Source organism: Athene noctua, chromosome 19, assembly GCF_965140245.1.
Source record: "Athene noctua chromosome 19, bAthNoc1.hap1.1, whole genome shotgun sequence".
Classification (NCBI taxonomy): Eukaryota; Metazoa; Chordata; class Aves; order Strigiformes; family Strigidae; genus Athene; species Athene noctua.
Window position 1 is genome coordinate 1,179,511 of NC_134055.1, and position 23,122 is coordinate 1,202,632.

Sequence of the window (23,122 nt, forward strand, 5' to 3'; positions counted from 1 at the left end):
CATTTTGTAGCTGGAGAGAAACACTTATTACACACTATTTCCTTTACATGAGTTACAGACAAGTCCTAACACCTTACAGTTTCTGCACAGATACTGTGTGCATTTATTTTCCTGCAGACAGCATCTTGGAAGCCCAGCAATATAAACTTTATTTCTACTGAAAAAAAACAATATAAATAACAAAATAATACATAATTTACATCAGGACTATGTGGTAATGTTTTTTTTTTTCTTTATTTTTTGGAAACGTCTGGTTTTGATTTCTGTTATGAATCACATTCAAACGCTGAGGCTGGTTCTGCTTAACCTAACAATTTACTAGTTTGCTCTTTTTCTCCCGTCACACCTTACCTGGCAGAAAAATCCATTTTAGGGTCAGAAATTAGCAGAAAACGTACGTTCACATGAATAGCATTCATAGCTTCTAATACACACGTTACATTCAAATACATCTGACAAAACACAGAATTCAGAATCTCTGAATTCCATTTGTCTCTGGCAGATGAATACATTGCAAATGTTCTTAGCAGGCCTTTTTTTTATTGTTATTACTGTGTGAATAACACAGCAACACTTTACATCTCTTTTCCTAGCTAGCATGTAGTGATGTGAATTAACATTTAATAACACTTAACAAACTTTCGAAAACACAGGACTTGGACAAAAGCAAGTGTGAAGGCATGCTTTTCACAGAACTGAAGCATGCATGTATTTTTCTTAGATACTGATATTTGCTGGTTTATGCCACTGGTGGACATTTGAAATTCTCTTGACAGTGTTTTAAAAGAAGGCACGGCTGCAGCATTACACTGACAAAGAGGACTGTTAGTTTTAGCATCAATACTCTGAGTCAAGTACCTTTCCTTTTTTAAACAGGAGGTTAATGAGATCAGATCAGTTAGTCTGGTGAGCTTCCGAGCCCTTTTGAAGGGAGTTACCTTCTGAGTCAAAAACCGACCTTGTTGTTTTTCTTCTCTTCTTAGGAGTGTTCCCACATTACGCAAAACGAGATTTCAGCACCGTGAACTGAAGCAATAAATAAAGCATAGAAAATGTTGTGCGCGTGGCAGTTTGCCTTCAGACCTCGTGCTGCTAAGAACCAGTCCCCTGAAGAGAAGGATATCAATAATAACGTGGAGAAAAACAGGGAGAGCCATGGGTAAGATGCTTCAGTTCATAGCTCACAGCTTCATAGTTTCTCTCTCATTTCAATATGAAGTGAGATGGGTTCTAGAGAACCCTGTCATGTGTTTCCAAAGCAGTAATATTAACCAAAGAGCAGTTGTCCCCGGGGGTCACTGGGTGGTGTTGATTTGTTAAGGTACGTTTAAGCTTTTGTGTCTAAGTTATACAACCATTGAGGAAGGAAAGCATTTTGCTTTCTCTTTCATAGTTCTGAATGTATTCGGTGTGCTGTAATGGTTCCATGTACACTAGGACTCAAGAGGCAGGTGTATGCTATAAAAAATAGCAAGGTGATTATTAATGCTGTAATTGGTGAAGTATTTCTGTGATATAATTTATACAAGACAATGTATAAAATAAGTTGCACGTGCATGTTAAATTTCTCAGTTTTCAGGCTGTTACTTTTTTCCATTTTCTATTGCAGACTGTCCCTTTCTCTGCCCGTTCCCTACCCTTTCCTGTCATTGCTCAAAGTAGTTAATATTCAAATGTGGAGATCTGTGAAGCTGACTAGTGCTCTGCTACCTAAAACACATCACCGCCCTCTCCAAACTAAGGCTGCTGTTTGGAGTTCGTGGTCTGGATGCCTCTTGGGTGTTTCTGAACATCTTCTGAAACCTGACACCCAAATTAAACAGTAGGAGTTCAGAAAGTAAGACAATGCAGAAAGCAAAGGAAGTTAGTATAAAAGTTTGTTGTTCGCTTAATAAGCTGGAGACTAGACCTAGCTGAAATTTTCACACATACTCCCTGGAGATTTCAACCTCTTTAATTCCTCTGAGTATTTTCTGGCCGGATCATAACTGTACAGCTGTCCTTTGTTTAGCTTACGGCAGTGATACTCAGCCTTTACCTCTGCAGGCCGTATCTGTTGTTTTCATTCCCACACAGTGAGCTGGAAAGGGCGACTGTAGCGTTAGTATCGACTTGTAGCCCGCTCCACCCCCCGTGCTGCTGTGAATGGTTGGCTTATTGACTCAGCGCATCTTTCAGAGGCAGCTCTGAGCATCTCCCTGCTATGCTCAAGGTAAAACTAACAGAAACTAAGTGCATTGCGTTATGCTGAATTGCTTTTCTCTCTTTTAAAGTTTTGAAAAGGACGATGCCATATTCTACGAGCTGAGCAAGCAGCAGGTGGAGATGCCGCCCATCGTAACTTCAGCCAAGGCCGGTGATGGCAGAGAGGTCTGGGTCTAGCGTCCGTGTTTGGTACTAACAGGTCACACGGGTTGTGCTCACTGCTCAGAACTTCTCAAAGTTCTCTTGTGAGGCCTAACTGTGCTTAGGTGAGGTTAGGGCTGCTGTGAGATCTTTGGATGAAAGATCTTTTCTGAGCAAAAAGGAGCTTTGGTAAGACTTGAGAGAAGGAGGTGACCAGTGGGGTTGGAGCGCCGGATTCCTCTATTCACCTTTGAAAACCCAGCCTTTAGTAGCAGGCCTGTCCGTCCTCTAAAACTGTCTGGCTCACTGTTTTCCTGAGACTAACAGTTATGTTAAGAGGCCTGATTGAAATTTAAAAGGTGATTGCAGTGGCAGATATTGTTTGATTAGTACAAAAATACTTTTTTCCCATTTCAGATCAAACTGTGGATTAGGTCAATAGTTTTGTACTCAGATACTCATGTTGGAGAAGATCACATTTATACCTAGTTTCTTGAATTTAATTTGTAGCATTTTAATGGTCAAATAAAATACAAATGAAGCTTTAAGATATTTAATAGTTCTGAAGACAGCGTGTATTTCTATCTTCTCTCTGTCCAGAACCCTCCCCAAAACGGTATCAAAGCTTCAAACCAAGTATCAAGATGTCCAAGATACATGAAAATAAGAAACTTGGCAAATGGATCCAGCTTTCTTGACACACTACACCTGACAGCAAAGGAGGTAAGATATGGAAACCTCAACGGTGATTTTTCATATTCACTCTGTACCTTTGAAAAGGCACAGAGTGCAACATTGTTTTTTCATATTTTATTGTTTTTCAGGTTATCAACTGCCGGACCAAAGCCTGCCAAGGGTCACTCATGACCCCGAAGGGCCTGGTGAGAGGTACTAGAGATGGGCCAGTTCCACCTGCAGAGCTTTTACCTCAGGCAGTAGATTTTATCAAGCAGTACTACAACTCATTTAAAGAGTAAGCCAACTTTACCTTCATTTTCGGGACAAAAGTCCTCTCCCTACCTACTTGGCTGTGAGACTACAGGAGTGTTTGGTTTCCTCACAGCTCTTGGTAACTTTGCATAGCGCGCGTTCAAAAAACAGATAAGGCCTGTTGGAAAAGGTAAATAAAACTGGTACGGCACTTCATAAGCTCTATGTGCCAATCCCAGGCCTTGGGAATACAGAAATGGGCTCTGTCCAGTGCCGGCCTCAGCCCGTCCCTCTCCGAGCGCGTTACACTCCGGTACGTTTGGCGTAAGGAGCGTGGCTGGGGCTCTCCCAGGATGCTGCCTCCTGTTCTCTGAGCTGATGGGATTAGCTTCTGCTCAGATCAACCTTGGATCTGAATAATGGGGATAATACTTTGTGCTGTTCCAAGTATCTTCTCTCTGTGTTCTTTTGTTCTCTGTTTTGACTCTCAAGGCTTTAGCCAAAGACTGGAAGGCCACTCTCTTGCTTCTCAGCCTTGGTCTGTGCTATCATCAACATAAGCTTGCTGGGCATGCTGAGAGGGGTGCTCTAGCTGCAGAAACGAGGTTTGTGTTCTCACAAAAATGGACGTGGTGCAGAGACCTCTTGTTGCAGGAAAAGCTGGAACATCTGGTTGAGGTCCAAGAGTCTGCAGTGACCAAGTTTTCACATGCCAGGCTTTCAAGTGACAATTCAGTGTTTGCTCATCCCATTATAAAACATTATCAGACTTTCAAAGGGACTCAGCCACATAATGGCTACTTCTTTAGACACTTTGAACTCTTCTACAAAGCTTTCTCCCATCTGAATCTTTCTGAAAGTCCCTGTCTTACACACAGGCTGTACTCACTTGCCAGCATTATTACATTTGCACTTCTCTGTGTTTCTGCTCGTGGCTATTTGATCACACTGATTTACACTATCTTACATGCTTGCCCTTGATCTTTCATCTTGTTGAAAATGTGAAAACTCTTAGACAGTGCAGGCTATTTTCATTCTGTCTGTAAGGCAACAAAACAATTTTTGTCTGTGCTGTGATAAATATTTCCTACTGTTTTGACTGCATTCTCTGTTATCAAACTAAAGAATTTTAGAGTTGGTTTCCCTGACAAAGGAGTTGCTCAGCACTTCCTATTAGGAATGAAAATCCCTCTTGCTTTGTTCAGAAGAGCTGTGTCCCTGTGAAAATAAAAGAACTTTAAGAGGACAGTCACTATAATCCTACTTTGGGGCTGAAGCTAGCCTGTTCTCTAATTTTCATTTGCTTGTGATTTGACAATTTTTTGCAAAATCATTTAGAAAATCCAGAGTTCAACTGAAAACACAGAAAAGCTCGTGGTGGATCCATGTGTGTGTTGGGTGGTAGAAGGGTGATGTTGCCACTTAGATTTCTAGTGTGTTAGTGTCTTCATTAGGCTAGTGAGCTCTGTCACTTGCACTCGGTAAGGACAGTCCCTAAACTCTGAAGCCAGGAAAAACTCCTCAGCGGTCCTCAGGCGGAGTCCTGTGTACTTAACCCTTTACCTGGAACACCCTCTGCTTTTTGACAAAGATCTGGGCCCCTGGGCTGCTGCGGGAGGTTACAGCTGTGCTCTGGGGACCAGAGTGTGACGCAGTAGAGGGGAGGTGGGGAACAGATGACGGTTTATTTCTCATGTCTGAAGCACAGCGAAATCGCTGACTGCGTGATGTAACGGGTGTTTTCATAAAGAATATTTTATATTGACCCACATCCGGAGAGGGCAGATTTATAACGGGAACAGGTTTCGCAGTGTTTCTCCAAACTTGCCATATCTCAACCTCTGTAGATGCTGATTCCCTGCCTGGAAAATTACTCTACCTACATTCTGGCAGATAAAACCAGCGATGTAGGTAGAAGTCGTCTTGTGGAAAAGGATGCTCAGAAGCTTTATGGCTTCAGCAGTGTCTGTGCTCCTCTTGACCCAGAACACACGGAGAATATCTGCAGATTAAATCAGTTCGAAGTAACGAAATTCTCATTGTTTCTTTTCATGGCTCTTTCCTGCTCAAAAGGCCAAAAATAGAAGAACACCTGGTCCGACTGGAAACCGTGACCAAGGAGATAGAAACAACAGGAACCTACCATCTGACAAAGGATGAACTGATCTTTGCTGCCAAACAGGCCTGGAGGAATGCGCCGAGGTGTATTGGGAGGATCCAGTGGTCCAATCTACAGGTAACCTACGAGTCTGCGCGTTATGGGCCACGGAGTCGCCTGCTGTAAATCAGAATAATGTCCTTTCCTTCGGGGAAATATGCCAGTTGCTTCAACCGAGGACTACTCCCTCCTCTACATATCATAAGATCAACTTTTTTCTGTAGATCTCTACTTCAGAGTTGGATGAAAACCTGTAGAAGTGCTAGTGTAGGAGCCAGCTGTTGTGGAACCAGGTGCATGTCTTGGTCCTTGGAGGATTGTTACGTGTGGAAATAATGCATATGAGAACAACAGAAATGAACCTCTCCTAGGGGCCCTGCAATTAAATAGAGAAATACTGATTTTTCATTTCACTTTTTTTCACCTTAATCTTTAATTTCCTTAAATGCACAAGAAAAATAACGAGCTTACATTACTGTTTCAAAATCAGTTCTCTTCTTTACGTTTGTTTTGGACACATACAGGTGTTTGATGCACGTGATTGTAAAACAGCAAAGGAGATGTTTGACCATATCTGTCGTCACATTCAGTATGCCACAAACAATGGAAATATAAGGTAGGTCTCTTTAATTTTAATTGTAAACGACAAAAATCCCAGCCGAATCTGGATTCAGAACTCTACTTAAGACCAAAATGGTCTGTCTAAATATTTTGACAGCTTGTCTCTGCTCTTACTTCTCCTGGTACTTACATGTTCCTCTCATGTGTACTGTCAACTGTTTAGAAATTTTGTAACCTTCATGTCTGGTGTTGCAAAATCTTTTCTAATTCTTGGGGAAAAGTGATGGTTTGAAGATTCAGGGGGGTGGGTAGAGAGGATGAATGATTTTATTTCTACTGATATTTATTTTAGAAACATACAAGAATGGCTGTTGGTAACGATTTATTAGAAGGTGTTTGGTGTGCTGCTGTGGTGTAACGGGGTTTGATGTCTCTCTGGGCAGATCAGCCATCACTCTCTTCCCCCAGAGGACGGACGGGAAGCACGATTTCCGTGTTTGGAACAGCCAGCTCATCCGATACGCCGGCTACCAAATGCCAGATGGGTCTGTCTTGGGAGACCCTGCCAGCGTGGAGTTCACACAGGTACCCTTCTAATCACAGAGTCGCAACCGCCTGACACCTTCTCTGACCCATGTGGCTTGTTTATTTTTTTCTTGCCTGTTTGTTCTATGCAGAGTGGGAGGGAAGTGTGGTGGTAAGGAGTGAATGGGATGTTCTGCCCCACAGGCTTTTGGTGCAGGCTGAAGCAAGAATTTCTTACAATCTTGATATAAATATACAGTCCTCCATCTCAGGACAGGGTGAGCTCATGCTCCCCTGAAGTCAGGGACACAGTCAGTACTTGAACAACGTGTCCCAGCATTGTTTGAGTTGGAAAGATAACCTTTATCACTTAGAATTTACCTCAGCAGGTTTTAGAGGGTTAACATCTTTTGTCTTCAAATCCAGGGGGGAGAAACCTAAAAAAAAACCCCAAATGTACTTTCTTTATTTACAGTTGTGCATTGAGCTTGGGTGGAAGCCGAAATATGGCCGCTTTGATGTAGTTCCACTCGTTCTCCAAGCGAACGGCCAAGACCCAGAAATATTTGAATTCCCTCCAGAAATTGTCCTCGAAGTGCCAATGGAGCATCCAAAGTAAGCACGCAAGATTTAGATAATTGCATTTTTGCCTCTGCCTCACCTTGGCAGGTTATTAGCCTGTGCCTGTGGCAGTCATTTTATGAGTTCTTTGTTAGGATGAGATTATAGTAAATTGTCCTGAAAGATAAAATGCCTGTTAGAACAATGAAATGAGATTTAAATTAAGGAAGGCAGTAGCAATTTTGTTGGAAATCTTTTTTTTTTCCCAATCTACATTTCAATCTTACTCAGAATTTAAAAAAAAATAAATTTCTTCTGCCAGTGTAACACACATGTAAAATATGGCTGCACTCATAACAAAATGTTTATTCCCTTTCTCTCTTTGTTTTTGTTTTCATGTTTTCTGTGGGACTGGCCTGCAGATTGCAGAACTCTCTAACACTGTTCTGCAGTTCCTTTAGCAAGCAGTTCCCAGGAAAGGAAAACTGCTCTGGGCTTTTGCAGACCATGCTTCACGGGTCATTTCTCCTAGAGTCGGTACTCTTCATCTCCCTGGGCTTTTCTGGTTATCGCCTAAAGGAGGAAAAAGACACGTAAAATCATAAATCAGAATGCTTGTTTAACAGGTACGGATGGTTTAAGGAGTTGGACCTGAAGTGGTATGCGCTGCCTGCCGTGGCCAACATGCTGCTTGAGGTGGGAGGCCTGGAGTTCCCTGGGTGTCCCTTCAACGGCTGGTACATGGGCACGGAGATCGGAGTGCGAGACTTCTGTGACGTGCAGCGATACAATATCCTGAAGGTAATCTGTGCGGGTGGACACGTGTTGATCTGCAAAGGGAGGAGAACCCGGTGGGTGATTGGGTTTTGAAAAAGAGATGCTGGGATGGGTGTTGTACTCACATCACACCAACGCTTCCGTGCTAATCTGACGCAGTATCCTGAGTCCTGTGGGACATCCTGGATTGCTGCCAGGATGACGACTGCCAGACTGTGTGGCTGGTTTTGCAGAGCTCTGGTAGTATCTGCTCCAAATAGCTGGATAGAACGGTGAAACTGCAACTGGGAAAAAAAAATACAGCAAATGGTGTCCAAGGGAATTCTTCCCCAATTTTATCCCAGGTCCTGCTGATTCAGTACTTCTGGCCTCTGCCTGTACGTTTCTCAGAGGTTCCAGCTGCTCTTGACAAGGCAGTGGAGTCCTGGTGGTTGGCCACAGGTCTTGGGCCCCTTACCAGTACAAAGTAACTGGTTTATAACCAGTTGCTGCCACTGTGTAAACCGTTTAGTCCAGGAGAGCCACTCCCTGCTTTACCAAACTGGAATAGCCTCAAGAACCAGAACTCCCTAATTCAAGCTTAATGAACCTAATCTCAAGTTCTGCTGCCATCACTTTCCCCAGCATAAGACTGACTCTTCCCCCTTCTACAATACTTTTTCCTGCGTGTGATGTGATGAGGTAGAGAAATCACGAGGTCCAAGTCCCACATCATAAATTTGCTTTTCTCTTTTCTCTCTCTTTCTCACATGTAGGAGGTAGGGAGAAGAATGGGACTGGAGACAAACAACCCTTCATCGTTATGGAAAGATCGAGCTGTTGTAGAGATAAACGTGGCTGTGCTTTACAGCTTTCAAGTAAGTCAGCGAGTGTGGCGTCTGGAGAGACACTGGATACCGAGTGTCCCTTTGTCCTTTCACTATGAGCAGCTCTGTACAAATGCAGTGCCATGGCCGGTGCTCAGTGGAGGTTATCAGTGTGATTCCGATAGAGTTATTCTTGATTTACACCCGGGAAAGCAGAGGAATCCCTGTTTCCTATTGCTGCCAGAAAAAGATCTCAGGTGAAGGCAGAGGGAAGAGAAAAAGAAAGGGAAGTTAAGGGCAAGATTGTTTATCCTTTTAACACATACGTCTAAGTGTCAAAATCTATGTAAAGCCATTTGATTCATTCATCTTCCATTTACAATTACAGTTTATTTGACGTATCACAACGATGTGAAAGATGGGTAAAAATGAATCAGAGGCTTTTCAACATGCACTCACGGTGCTGGAGGGGTAAAGTGCTGATGTTAAAAAAAAAAAAAAAAAAAAGATGTAAGAGTCCTTAATCAAAGGTCAACCTTGATCTGTATCTGTACAACAGTTGCAGTTCTATCCCAGCACTGAATAAAGTCCCTGAAGTAATACCAAAAGCAAAAGGATTACTTCAGCTACATGGGGAAGAAGAGCAGAATGGCCTTTTTGATATCCGTCTTCCTTTTGCAATTATTCTAGAAACAAAATGTGACTATCATGGATCACCACTCAGCTGCTGAGTCCTTCATGAAATACATGCAGAACGAGTACCGCGTGCGAGGGGGCTGCCCCGCCGACTGGGTGTGGATCGTGCCGCCCATGTCCGGGAGCATAACTCCCGTCTTCCACCAGGAGATGCTGAACTATGTCCTCACTCCCTTCTATTACTACCAGGTACACTTACCCAAAAAATCTGATTCTAGTAGCCAACTTCAGCAGTGCAGATGATAATATGGGACCTGAAGAAGTCTGAATGAAAAGCCTCAGTTAGTGAAAGTTTACTAGAGAGATTCATGAATAGCCAGCAAATCTCCTGTGCTGAGGAAGGTTACGTTAGTTCTGTGATAGCCAGCAAATCTCCTGTGCTGAGGAAGGTTACGTTAGTTCTGTGAATTCTCAAGCTGTAAGTAAAATGTAATTTAATGCTGTGGAGACCGATCCCGTTTTTGTACACGGTGGATTGTGTCTACAGATTCTGTTTAATCTGGCCCTTTCAAAGACATACAGATTGTGTATTTGTCATTTTACATTTCTTACCCAAAGCTTAACTGTTTTGTTTTTTTTTTAAAGGTGGATGCATGGAAAACACATGTCTGGCGTGATGAGACCCGGAGGCCAAAGAAAAAAGAAATAAAGTTCAGCATCCTGGCGAAGTAAGTTGTTCAAATAAGAGTCCTCATGCTTTTGCCCAGCTATTCTATCCTTGACATGTTTCTGTTCCACCTTTTTTTTTTTTTTTTTTTTTAAGAGTTATTACAGTGGGTACCACTTGATTAGTTTGAATTGACTTACCTGTCCTCAGTCATATTTAAGATTCTCGTTCAGGGCTATTTATAGAGTCTTGCTTCTGACCAATCTTCCAAGGAAAATCTGTGCTCAAGATCAGTCTTGCCTAGCTTGTTTGCGGATCAGTCTGAATTACCGTGTAGCTATATGAAAAGCGATGTGATTATGTTTTTCCCCAGGGCTGTACTCTTTGCATCTTCACTCATGAGACAAACGCGGGCAGCCAGGCCCAAGGTCACTGTAATCTACGCGACAGAGACTGGCAAATCTGAAACGCTCGCCAACAGTCTGTGCAGCTTGTTCAGCTGCGCCTTCGACACTAAGGTGAGGACGTAGAAATCATTCACGCTAAATGGAGAAAGAAGTTTGGCGAGTTATAGCAGCTCCTGCAAGCTTTTTAACTCTATAAACCTATGTTTTAGTAAATACAAGTTGGGCTAGAGCTTTTATTTTGTATTCGGTTTAGTATCTGACAGTCACAGAGACAGCTGATGCTGGTTCTCATGTCTGCGAGCAGTTGCTCATGAGGTTTCTACCTTCCAGATTCTGTGCATGGATGAGTACAACATTTGTGACCTGGAAAAAGAAACAATCCTTTTAGTGGTTACGAGCACTTTTGGAAATGGAGATTCCCCAAATAACGGAAAGGTAACATTCACCTCCAAAGTGGGTGAGGCTCAACTCAAAGCCTGAGACTAGACAACCCTTTCACTTGTCCCATCTCCTTGAGTAAGATATGGACCAGGGTCTTATACTCTGATTTTTCTAACCTTAAGTATTTTATTAATTTTCATACAGACCTTGAAGAACTCCTTGCTCACCCTGAAATTGCTGAGAAAAAAAATTAGGTAAAAATGTTGTTTGGTTTGCATGTGACTGAGTCCCTTTGCATTTCATTTAGCATAACATAGTGATCTTATTTTTATCTCCTTCTGCAGATACGCTGTGTTTGGTTTGGGGTCCAGCATGTATCCAGAGTTCTGTGCCTTTGCTCATGCCATTGACCAGAAACTGGCCCAACTAGGGGCTTCTCCGCTCACTCCAGTAGGTGAAGGAGATGAACTGAAGGGGCAGGAGGAAGCCTTTCGCACGTGGGCAGTCAGCACATTCAAGGTGACTCTGTGAATAGTGACCCCATATTTGAGTTCGTTCATTCTCTTCAGGATTTACTAGCATCGCATAAAAACGGGGGGAAATGAAGGAAAACAAACATAGGGATTTATATCTGAATTTCAAACTCCCCTCTCTTCTACTGCTTGCCTAAACTGAAGAGGGAACTGGGCCCCTTTTCTATTATTTTTTAATATTCACATAATGTTCCACGAAACCTTTTGGATAATGGAATGCTCAGTATGAACATCACAATTTTTTGAAGTAGATCAGTTTTTTAACTATACTGCTATAGAATTGGAACCTTACTGAACTCACTGCACCACTGAACTCAACAGAATCAATAAAAACCAGCAATCTGTGAAATTGATATCCCCTCACTGGGATTAGGACAACGCTAAGAATATTTTAACTATGTAAAAGCCATATTTTTTTCTTTTTTTCTAGACTGCCTGTGACATTTTTAACATCCGTGGAAAAAACAGTATTCAGCTGCCCAAGATGTATACCTCTGATGACAGCTGGGATCCTAAGAATTACAGGATAGTGCATGACTCTCAAACCATGGACGTGGCTAAAGGTATCACCTCCCAGCCTCACTTCCTCTGTCCGTTTTGCTTCGATAGGTCTGAACTGTAAAGGTTTTCTAGAAGTTATACTGGTCCTGCTAGATGATAGAACCCCTACAATAAGGTACAGCGGTCAGAGAAAAAAAAAGACATTGGTTTATACTGCATAAATCGTTATCTTTTGCAGCGCAGTAACATCAGAGCACCAGAACTAGTGTACATTTTGACAGCCCCGGAAGAACAAAATCTGAGAGGCACTACTTTTAGCCCGGGAAGGCATACAGGACACACAACTGACTAGAAGTATATCACATTCTAGGGCAAGCGTGGTTCGGTTCTTTCCCGCTTATTATTTGAAGACATTTTAAACAAACCTAATCACAAAACTGCCATGAGTCATGTCCTCTTTTCTCAACAGCCCTTGCAAAAGTTCACGCCAAGGATATAATTCCCATGAAGCTGAAATTCAGACAGAACCTTCAAAGTTTAAAATCCAGGTACGATACCTCACTCTTGAATGTCACAATACTACACTTTACTAAACTCTTAAACATCTGAAATGCCTCGTTATAAACAACTTCCCCCGGAGTTATTAAGAAATATATTAATATATATTAAGAAATATATATGAATTTTGTACCATTGTTAGAAGTAAATAATTATCACAAGACCACAAGAATACGTGGAGTCTTCCCTCTGGTTTAGATAGGCGCTGACTACCCAGCAGAGTCTCTTGGAGCGTAGGGAAATAAATAACTTTGTGATATGGCCCGTTGATACCTACTGAATGTGGAAGATCAGGTGTATGGTCCCTCTCCCTTGCTTGGTGTGTTACATGCCAGGCAAACGTTTGTTTCATTTAGGGGGAAAAAGTGTCCCTTAGAAGAAAAAAAAAAAGAAACAAAAGGAAAAAGTGTAGTGCAAGAAGCTGCTGCGTTCAGCTGCACTGCAAAGCAAGCTGAGACAAGACAACAGATAAAGAAATAGGAAAGGGAGTCGGTGCTAACGTCTGTCTGAGAAGTGGCATCTCTGGATGGCTCCGCAGGTCTCCCTCAGCCCTCTTCTAAACACAGCCCTCTGGGAAATGCTGAGCTGGTTTCAGACGCGAGCTGCGCAGCTGCCAGGAGAGCTGTGTTTCCTTTCATTGCCTGGTTACAGGCACGTTTATTCTGTACTGGACAGATCAGACAGCACTTCAGCATCTTGTTTTGATACAGGGACTTCACATTTCTGGACTATTATTTGCTTAAATCTCTGTCAAGTGCTAAGCTGGTCTGATAGTTTGTAATGAACACAATAAGCTCTTGCCAGCTGTCACTTCAGATTTATTCCTTTTCTGCGCAATTCAAGGGAAATCCTGTCAACGTAACCAAGATCTGTCTGGTCTCTTTTTTTTCTATATCCAGTCGTGTTACCATCCTAGCTAAGCTTTCCTGTGAGACTAATCAGGAAGTGCACTACCTGCCCGGAGAACATATCGGGATTTTCCCAGGCAACCAGCCAGATCTAGTCCGTGGCCTCATCGCACACGTCAAGGATGCTCCTCCAGCTGATCAGACTATCAGACTTGAAACCTGCGCCGATGGTAAATTGCTTCTCTTTAGATAAAATAACAGAGGAGATGATTTTGATGAATTGATTGAGATGAATTTGTCAGATTTCTTTAAAATTCCTGAGAATTATTGTAGAGTGAATTCGATTCTATTATACTTTTCCTAAGTTTCAGTAGTATTTTGACGATGCTTTTAGTTAGTCTTATAATTCTGGATTCTGATTCTGTGTACTCTGGCAGCCCGTGGTAACCTCACCAGCGTTCACAGAGTCATCCTGGGTTGACACTGTAATTCTGTTGCTGAATTGGCCAGGGACTACCATGAAAATAATCAGCAGCGTTCACTTATTGTTGCTACATATGAGTCCTAAAATAGATTTACATGTCACGGCCATTGTTTCCACCTCAGTAGGAACAATCTGCTAATTCATAGTATTCTGACACACAGGAAGATGATTTCCTCAAATGAAAGACTTTTCGGTTTAAAGTGATGTTTTGTTATCATGCAATTCTCTGCATCAGATCCTCCCCTTACAAAAAGTTTGAAACTCCCCATTAACCTCTTCTCGGAAGGGTGTGGTCTAGACCTGCTCCAACCTAGTCTGAAATATTCTGAAGGACACTGAGTTTTGCAGAGCCCTGCAGCTGTCCGATGTTGTGGGAATTGCCAAGTGTTCTTTTATTTCCCTCATTTCCAGGTGGCTACTGGACAAGTGACAAAAAGATTCCAGCTTGCACGCTCCCTGAGGCTTTGACATACTTGCTTGATATCACTACTCCACCCTCCCAGCAACTGCTAAAAAAACTCTCCCAGCTGGTAACAGCGGAAGGAGACAAACAGAGACTGGAAGTTTTGTGTCAGGTGAGCGTTAGGGCCAGATTTATTTTATGTATGCTGGACCTTCTGATGCCCTTTTGCTGTGTAGAAGAAGCTTAAGAAATTTTTGTAGCGATGGCGCTTGATTATTTACCCCTCTGTTACACATCCTGGGTGCTTGTGAAGCCAACCACAGCAAGAGGAAGGGTGCTCTTGTGGCTCAACTTGGGCGTGGGAATCAAGAGATGTTTCCTGTGTGGTTCTGGGTGGGTCATTTTGCCTGCCTGTCTCTTGCCTGCTCATGGTGGTTTCTGTTAAGACACCATTAAAAAAACCTTACAGTTTGCAGGTGAAGGGGCTGGAGGGGAGCTGGGAGATGTTTTTGTCAGAGAATTTGGTACTGTGAGAGTAAGGGGGTGTCTCACAGGTGTGGTATGGTAGGTGCTTGTTTCTCCTGCAGGGTTCAGCGGGGCTCAGTTCGTATCAGGGCCTGGGCCCGCAGAGCTTTGTGGGCATTCCGTGGCAGGCGGCTGAGGAACAGATTCTACTTCGTTTTCTGCATCCTCACTGAGAGCGGGCGTCTGAGAAAATGATAGCAGTTATTCTGCTGAATAGCTGAAACAATTTCTTAGGAAACTCTGTATTGTTCTCAGCAAAGTTTTGCAGATTCTCTGCTGATTTGCCTGCATATTTAATTGAATGTAAAGCAGGAATCTGATTTATAAGTGACATTTCAAATATTCCCTGCTCTCATGAACTCGGCATGACCTGGTAGCATTGTGATGGTGGCCTTTGGCTTTCAGAGCACGGAAGAGTACAATAAATGGAAGTTTTACAACAGCCCAAACATGCTGGAGGTCCTGGAGGAGTTCCCTTCTGCTGAGGTCTCCACAGCCTTCTTACTGACTCAGCTGCCACTGCTGAAGCCCAGGTACTACTCTGTCAGCTCCTCCTGTGACATGACACCCGGAGAGATTCATCTGACAGTTGCAGTTGTAAACTACAGGACAAGAGGTAATCAACTGTTGTCTTTGTTTCTCTCTTAATTAAATGATCTTTAGGCTGCATTGTGGTTCAGAAAAAGAATTGTGTCTGCCATGTAGCGTGAAGCGTATCTGTAACAACAGAAGTTTGTGTTGGGATAAATGCAGGATAGTGCAGTGCAGATGTTCATACTGTGCCAGGATTTCCTAAAATCCTGCATCATCATCAGTGTAACCTCGTTTTAGAAATCATTACTAGAGATACACTTACTTTAAAAACATAATTTTAAGTATAAGCTGTGCTTTTTTTAAAAACAGACATCTTTTAAATACTGACAGAGGTGGTTTTCTTTGCTCTGCTTAGACGGACAAGGGCCTTTGCACCACGGAGTCTGCAGCACGTGGCTGAATACAATAGCTCTCGATGAAATAGTTCCGTGTTTTATACGCAGGTGAGTGTGTGACGGAGAAGAAAGAAAAGAAAAAAAACCCCAAACCCAGCGGTTCTTAGTTCAGCTTCTTCAGTGTTTTGGTTTTTTTTACATTGCCTGTGTATGATTTTCAAGTGACTGGTGAGTGCAAGTTGGAATATCTGAGTTTGAGAAGAGAGGGAACTCCCTGTCTTCCAGAGACGAGATCCTTTACCACGTCTTATGTTGAGTGAAGTCATAGATCATTAAAAAATTTTGAAAGAATTCTATTCATATGACACCATCCCCACTGTCAGCACATCCACTATCGAGCGAGTAAAGCGAAGGAAACAAGGAGCAACCATCACCAAGTTAGGGCCCGTTGCTCTTTCAGATTGGTAACTTAGGCTATGCTGCTCAAAATCGTTCAGGACACTGACACGTCAGTCATAAACCAATTACCTAATTAACCTATTTTTGCATTTCAGTGCTAATGAATTCCAGCTCCCAAAGGAGCCGGCCAAGCCCTGCATTCTGATCGGCCCAGGAACAGGAATTGCTCCCTTCAGAAGTTTCTGGCAGCAGCGTCTCTATGACCTGGAAAAGAAAGGTACTTGTGGGGGGTGCCACAGGAGGGAGGCTGTAACTCCTCCAGCAGCAGCAGACACCCCTGCTCCTCCAAACACAGTCTCTACAGATGAGACACCCAGAAACATTTCTAGAGAAACCCCCTAGAGATTTGTCATCCCGAGACTGGCTGGACGCTGCACTGGAAGAGCTCATCCAGCCCACTGGAGACCACTTGGGAGAAGCTGTTGCACACAAACGCACACACACTCCTCGGGTGTTCAGTGAGAAAGGCAAAGTAGAAAATCATAGAATCGCAGAACACGGGGCTGGAAGGCACCTCGGGGACCTCCTGGCCCAACCTCTCCTGGCAAAAGCCCTGCCTAGACAAGATGGCCCAGTCCCCTGTCCAGCTGAATCTTAAAAGTGTCCAATGTTGGCGAACCCAGCGCTTCCCTGGGGAGATTATTCCAGTGGCTGATTGTTCTCAGCGTGAGAAATTTTCCTCTTGTGTCCAATCAGAATCTCCCCCGGAGCAACTTGTACCTGTGACCCCTCACCTTCTCCGTGGGACTCCTTGTCAAAAGAGAGTCTCCATCTTCTTTGTAGCCGCTGTTTAAATACTGGAACATGGTGGTGAGGTCTCCCCTAAGCCTTCTCTCCTCTCAGGGCTGAACAGACCCAGTCTCTCAGCCTTTCCTCACACGACAGGCTGCCTGGTCCCTTGATCATCTCTGTGGCCCTTCTCTGGTCCCTCTCCAGCCTGGCCACATCTTTTTGGTATAGGGGCACCAAAACTGAACACCGTGTTCCAGGTGTGGAGCAGACAGCTGCACACAGCTAGTTACTCTGTGGCAACAGCCCTAAGGGATGACAGGCCTTACCAGGAAAGACAAAAACTTTCTGATGTTGGTTTCAGGTGTCAGAGGTGGTGACATGACACTACTGTTCGGCTGCCGGCAGCCAGACGTGGATCACATCTACAAAGAAGAGACTGAGGAAATGAAGAGGAAAGGAGTTCTGAAAGAAGTCTATACAGCCTACTCCAGGCAACCTGGCCAAGCTAAAGTAAGGCTGGTCCCTTTGTTCTTTAAAGGGTTGGCTCCTTCCAGAATGGTCCCTCAGGTTAAGATCCGGGCTGTGTTTAACAGTGTTCTTGAAAAAAATGTTAGCATTTTGCTTCCGTGTATTGTGAACACCTGACAAAGGCCTCACTCCTTCAAAATAAAGGGTGCGCTTCAGTGCAGACAATAAATGTAAAACTCTCGCTGCCGTATAGAGAGGCTCTGAGTGCAAACAGCCTCTGAAGCTAGAAACAGGAACATTTTCAGAAATCTTAAATTTTGCAGAATTTGATTAGCCCATGAATTAGAAATGAGTTGGATCTGGCCATTTGTCACCATTTCAATGACACGGTGACCTTGGAAATTAATTTTACTTAGATGAAATCCTCATTGGAGAGAACAACAGCAGTTAAGCTGTCCTCTTTTTAACTATCCTACTCTCCTGGCAAGTTAGGAGACTTTGTCAGTTGTAACTGATTCTAAAAAAGAAGAGTCTTAGTCTGCTCTAGTTTAACCAGGAGACAGGCCTAGCCTCCAGATCGGGGGTTTGTTAAGACAGCATGAAGACGTTTTTGTTCTCCTTCGCTGGGGTGTGACACAGCTGCAAGAGACAGGGCATGTAGAACCTCACTGCGTAGACCCGCATTGAATTTAGAAAAACCAGTAGCCAAAGCAGCATTTAAGAAACCTTGTCCAATGATGCTTTTTCTCTTGCTAAGGTCTATGTTCAAGACATCCTTCAGAGCAAGTTGGAGACCGAAGTGTGCAACCTCTTGCATAAGGAGGAAGGGCATGTGTATGTCTGTGGGGATGTACACATGGCCAAGGACGTTGCCCAGACTTTGAAGGGGATCCTCGCAAAACACCTGAGCCTCAGTGAGCAGCAGGCAGAGGAGTATTTCTTCCAGCTAAAGGTATGCTGTGATACACAAGGCACCCTTCCCAGTCAGCCCGTGTTCCAGGGTGGGTTACAGCAGGCTTCAAAGTCACACTCAAGGTCTTGCGGGCTGCTCTGAGCTTCTCTTCAGCAGAACGCACAAGGGAAAAAGCTTTAAGTGATCAGCTTAGTCCACCCACCAGGACTGAAAACGCAGTTGCTGTTTGGTTAGGGCGTTAGGTTCGTTTAGTTGCTGTTTGGTTAGAGTGACACGGGATGTTCTCTCACATCGACCGTACTCCCAGTGTCGCGCTTTGGGCCCCGGACATCAGCGTTGCGGCGGGTCTGGAACAAGAGTCTGAGACTTTATTGTACCGCAGAGGAAAGTGAGTTTAAGAAATTAGCCAGCCCATCACTGAGAACGCCGTGCCTGGGTCTGGTGGCTTTTTAGGGCCCTTCTGTTACCAGACCTTGTCCTGGAACAGGGGCCTGGGACTCAGGCTCCTCCTACTGACGGTACAAAGTCCCCGATCCCAGACCCAGCCCTACCAGTGCAAAGGGCCTTGTGGCTACTTGTCCCTTACGTAAGGAGGAGCTGGCAGCATTTCATTCACCTCTGGGCTTTCCTTTATTTTTTGCAGAGCCAGAAGCGATACCATGAAGATATCTTCGGGGCTGCATTCCCGCATGAAGTCAAAAGTGGTGTAAGAGCTTTGCAACCCACCAGTCCGAGAACAAATCAACCTCTGTTTTAGGCAATACTTTTGCACATTTGTTGTTATTTTCAAAAAACAAGGGGTCAAATCCTCTTGTACGTGTTAAATCATACACGTGTGTATGATTGTAGGATTTGGCTTTTAAACCTCAGCCTTAATTAAGAAAAGTACTAAATTTAACTTTTATTGATATTTATTCTGAGACTTCTTTTAATGGATTAATAGTGAAAATGCAAATTATTTTTTTAATACTGTCTGCGCTAGCATAAATCTGATATTTTTGCAAACGCAAAGAAGATTTAGTGGTTTTTATTATGCAAGCTAGAACCCAATCTTTTTCAGAAGTGTACCATTTATCTTTGTGAATTTATTTATATCAGATGGTTTTACTGTGTATATTATCTTCACTTTAAAGCAAGTAAATTGTTTTGTCCCTTGGAAATGTATAGTCACACGCCTGGCTGAATCTGAAGCAATATTTGCAAACGAGATGATAATATAATGGTTTGTGAGTGGAAATACCTGCTGCTTGCACTTCAGACGTGCGTAGGTGAGGAGGTAGTAGCTTTGAGTTCTCCTTTGTCATTCAGGTACTTGAACCTGAATTGCTGTTGTCACAGAGGTTATGGCAGTAAGGTTCAGAAAATTCAGAAGCACTTTGTACATTTGGATTCTATGCTCTGATTCACTTGATTTGTTTGTAATAAAAATGTCTTTATATTGAGACAAGCAAGTTGGTGTGGATTAAATGTAGCTCTTTCTGCTATTGTCTTCAGCCTCTAAAACGGAGTTTGTTCTCAGGTTCTGGTGGTGTGGGTTTGGGCTCCAGCCAGCACTGCTCCCATAGGCAGAGCCCGGCTCCAGGAGTTACGCAGTCTGCCCAAGATCAGTTCTGGAGGTTTGTTACTGCCAGGGAGGTGTGAGTTTGCACCACGGGTTGTGAGACTGGCTTGCAAACTGCAAGAATATAAAATAGTAATGAGAGCAGATATATTTTGCCCTAGTTATATTTTGACTTGGCTCCTCCAATGCCTGGCAGTTATGTCAGAGCTCTTAGTTCTTTCTCTAAAATTACCAGGCCTATGTGATCATATTAAAAAAGCTTAAGGTGAGATTTTCCTGTCATCCCTTGTCTCCAGGAGCTGGAACCCGATGAATGAGGAGTTGAGACTCAGCAGTGCCGTGTGTGTACAGTGTGTTTCACATGTGCCTCAGGACAGCCTTAGACATGAGATCAAAAGGACAGCGTAGATGAGAGAATGTGGACAGGGATGGCAGAGCACAGGACGTATCAGACAACAGCCACAGAGAGAGTAAAGCACAGAGGAGCTCCGGGCAAGTATGGAGTCCTGATGGGCACCTGGTGTGGGCACTCCGTCAGGGTGATTTCGTGCTATTGCTTAACTGATGTTTTCTGATTTTAGATTTTAGATTTTAGGGGTGGGATGGAAATGGAACAAGATAATTGCACTGCCCATTAAGAAAGTTCTCCATAAGCCCAGGGCTCACCAAGCCCTAGACTTCACATGAGTCCAACAAAAGTAGGAAGGACAAGTAAATTCCAGACTTCAGAGTGCTAATACGCTCTGTGCCCTTTTGGGAGGCACATCACTGCCCAAGCAGGTGAACTCTCCGTGCCCAAGTAGGTGACTTGCCTTGCCAGAATGCTTGCTTTGTATCTCAGGTGTCTTTTTGGTATTGCTGAAATCTAAGAATATGATCTGAACTGGAGGAGTACACTGTCTTGTATAAATCAGAGGCTAACAAGTGTTTTTAGGCTTTCAGCGGGAGACGGGTATTTAAGTTTTGTCTTTCAAAACGTGCTTTGACAGGCTGCCTAGATGGCTGCTAACGTTTGGTGATGCCTTACTGACATATAATGGCTTGTCAAGCTGTGTGTGGGATCTTGTCTCTGAACCAGAGCCCGGGGCAGGGTAACACCTCCTCCGACCTCGGGGAGCCCGCGGGTGGGCTCCCCCCCGTGCTGTCCCCTCCCGGCCACCCTGAAGCTCGGGGCATCGCGGTGGATCCAAATCCATAAACTGGGCAGGAGCAGCGGGAGTGCCACAGCAAATCTGGGTGGGGGAAGCGGAGATGTAACAGGAGAAGCAACTCCCCCCCCGAGGGTTTCAGCAAGTGCTGCTGACTGTGGTTTTCTGCCCAAACCCTGGGTTTCTGGGAAGAGCAGTGTCCTGCCTTCAGCCTGACCAGGAGTCTAAACCCCCAGAGACGCAAAATCCTCGTGGCAGAGCAAGTAAGGCCAATGTTTGCTGCAAGCCCTTGGTGGGAATAAAGGTGGTGAGGGGACGTGGGAGGCATCGTATGGTTATTTTGGTGTGAAGGAGAACCTTTTTCTGACAGAAGGTGTCAGGGTGACTCGCCACATGCTGCTCGTGATTTCCGGAGCACTGTCAGTGCCACTTGTCTCTGCAGACCAGTGTGAGCCTCTGTGCGCGCAGCGACGGGATTAAAGTGTCTCTTGATCCAAGAGCAGAGCAGTTGTGCAGGGAGAGGCTTCCCCCGGGGCGGGCGCTGCCCCTGGGCCCGCTGGCCGATGGCCTTTGCCCTGGCTGAGCTGCTGCTCCTCGGAGGAGGGGAGGCACCGGGCTGCGTCGGTGCAGCTGCCAGCTGGGCTGCGACTGCCGGGCTGTAACTACAGCTGGCACAGTCAGACTGGTTTGGGTGGGAAGGGACCTTACAGCCCACCCAGTGCCACCCCCTGCCCCGGGCAGGGCCACCTTCCACCAGCCCAGGTTGCCCAAAGCCCCGTCCAACCTGGCCTTGAGCCCTTCCAGGGAGGGGGCAGCCACAGCTGCTCTGGGCAGCCTGTGCCAGGGCCTCACCCCCCTCACAGGGGAGAATTTCTGCCTCAGATCTCATCTAAATCTGCCCTCTGTCAGTTTAAACCATCACCAAACTGTTTTATCAAACTGTTCTAGTTACCAAACCATCAACTAGAACGTTACCAAACCATTATCAAACTGTTCTAGTTCACAGCTGGGGGAATATAAGCTTTATACTTGAGGATGTCAGGTTTTTTTAAAAAACCCCTTGCCCTTCAAGTTTGAGAGTGAAATTCATTATTTCTTATTCTTTATGAAAGACAACAAAGCTCAACTTAAGCTTTTTATTTGTTGCATATGAAAGATCTAGATAAGATGGATGAAATGTAAAATCGTGGGTTTATGAAGCCATGGCCTTTTCCCTGCCGGCTGCACAATGCTGCCGTTATGTTCAGCATGAAGCCGTTTGGCAGCAGCGGAACGTTCCTGGGATTAATTAACGTGCCCCGATGCCACCGGGGAGAGCGAAGGGGCCTCTGTGTGTGCGAGTGCCAAGGCCGTGGCAGGACCCGGCGGGCCCCAGGTGCCACCGGTGGCTCTGGCCAGGGCCCAGGCACGTGCCCAGCTCCTGGTAGTCACACGAGGCCGCGGCTGCGTCTCCCAGCAGAGCCAACAGCCCTGAGCGGGGACGGGGTCCCCACGAGGCAGGAGGACCTGGCCAGGCCCAGTTTAGGGCTAGGCCAGGACTAACCCGTGTGTAGAGGCCGGCTGCGGGCGCTGGCGGGACGCAGAGCAAGGGGGGTGCAGCGATGGGGGTCTGAGGAGCACCCCGGGGGGCGTGTGGGTGGGAGGCACCTCCGCAGCGTGGCTCAGCGCTTCGAGGAAACTCACTGATGGTGTCGGCAGCCCCGGAGCGAAAACTTTGAGACCCGTGAATGGATTCGAGGTCTCTTCAACCTGCTGCGTCCACCGGGGTGAGGGGGTGTGGGGGGCGGCTGCAGGCAGGGCAGTAGCCACGAGGAGGCGATCAAAGCCCAGGGAAGGGCTTGTGCGGGGCGGCCCGGCCCTCCCCTCCTTTTGCGGTTTGCTGCGGTTTGCTGCGGTTTGCTGCGGTTTGCTGCGGTTTGCTGCGGTTTGCTGCGGTTTGCTGCGGAACGCTTGGGCCCGCAAAGCGCGAGAGCGGGCGGGGGCTGCAGCCCCAGCCGGGACCTGGGGGAACGGGCCGGGCTGGGACAGGGAAACAGCCGAGCCGTGTGCGGGGCAGCGACCACGCCGGGGGTGCCGGGGAGCAGAACGGCGGGAGAGCAAATGGGCTCAAAGGCCGCAAATTGGGGTCAGTCGGGTGACAGCGCGCTGTGAGCCCCGGCGAGGGCTCGGGGGGAAGCCGTAACGCTCGTTAGTTCTTTTTTCTTACATGAGCTAAACCTGAGACCTGTCCCCCTTTGCTTCAGCACCTCATCCAAGAGCTTCTCTGCTGCAACAGGATTTCTAGAAACAGGAATCGCCTTCCCTC

At 45.2% G+C, this 23,122-nt stretch overlaps 1 protein-coding gene across 3 annotated transcripts; it reads left to right on the plus strand.

Moving 5' to 3' along the window:
- Positions 1-1,020: 1,020 nt before the first annotated feature.
- On the plus strand, positions 1,021-19,614 carry NOS2 (nitric oxide synthase 2). Of its 3 annotated transcripts, none has more exons than XM_074923039.1 (26): positions 1,021-1,159; positions 2,274-2,370; positions 2,947-3,069; positions 3,171-3,319; positions 5,350-5,512; positions 5,959-6,050; positions 6,439-6,580; positions 6,996-7,135; positions 7,708-7,882; positions 8,614-8,715; positions 9,355-9,549; positions 9,946-10,028; positions 10,341-10,485; positions 10,705-10,809; positions 10,960-11,009; positions 11,100-11,274; positions 11,719-11,851; positions 12,259-12,337; positions 13,247-13,425; positions 14,091-14,254; positions 15,013-15,223; positions 15,557-15,644; positions 16,091-16,212; positions 17,089-17,237; positions 17,953-18,147; positions 18,752-19,613. In XM_074923039.1, the coding sequence occupies exons 1-26, from the start codon at positions 1,053-1,055 to the stop codon at positions 18,863-18,865; spliced, it is 3,477 nt and encodes a 1,158-aa protein (XP_074779140.1). In that variant the 5' UTR covers positions 1,021-1,052; the 3' UTR covers positions 18,866-19,613. The 3 variants fall into 3 exon arrangements, with proteins under 3 accessions (XP_074779140.1, XP_074779141.1, XP_074779142.1); XM_074923040.1 differs by having other exon boundaries at positions 1,027-1,159; positions 2,274-2,352; positions 18,752-19,614; XM_074923041.1 differs by lacking the exons at positions 1,021-1,159; positions 2,274-2,370; positions 2,947-3,069; positions 3,171-3,319 and adding an exon at positions 3,775-3,881 and having other exon boundaries at positions 18,752-19,610.
- The last annotated feature ends 3,508 nt before the right edge of the window (positions 19,615-23,122 follow it).

Coding starts and splice junctions, on each gene's coding strand:
- NOS2 (XM_074923039.1), top strand. CDS start 1,053: ATGTTGTGCGCGTGGCAGTTTGCCTTCAGACCTCGTGCTGCTAAGAAC. Junction 8,716..9,354: donor CTGTGCTTTACAGCTTTCAA/GTAAGTCAGCGA, acceptor CAATTATTCTAG/AAACAAAATGTGACTATCAT. Junction 15,224..15,556: donor TGTAAACTACAGGACAAGAG/GTAATCAACTGT, acceptor TGCTCTGCTTAG/ACGGACAAGGGCCTTTGCAC.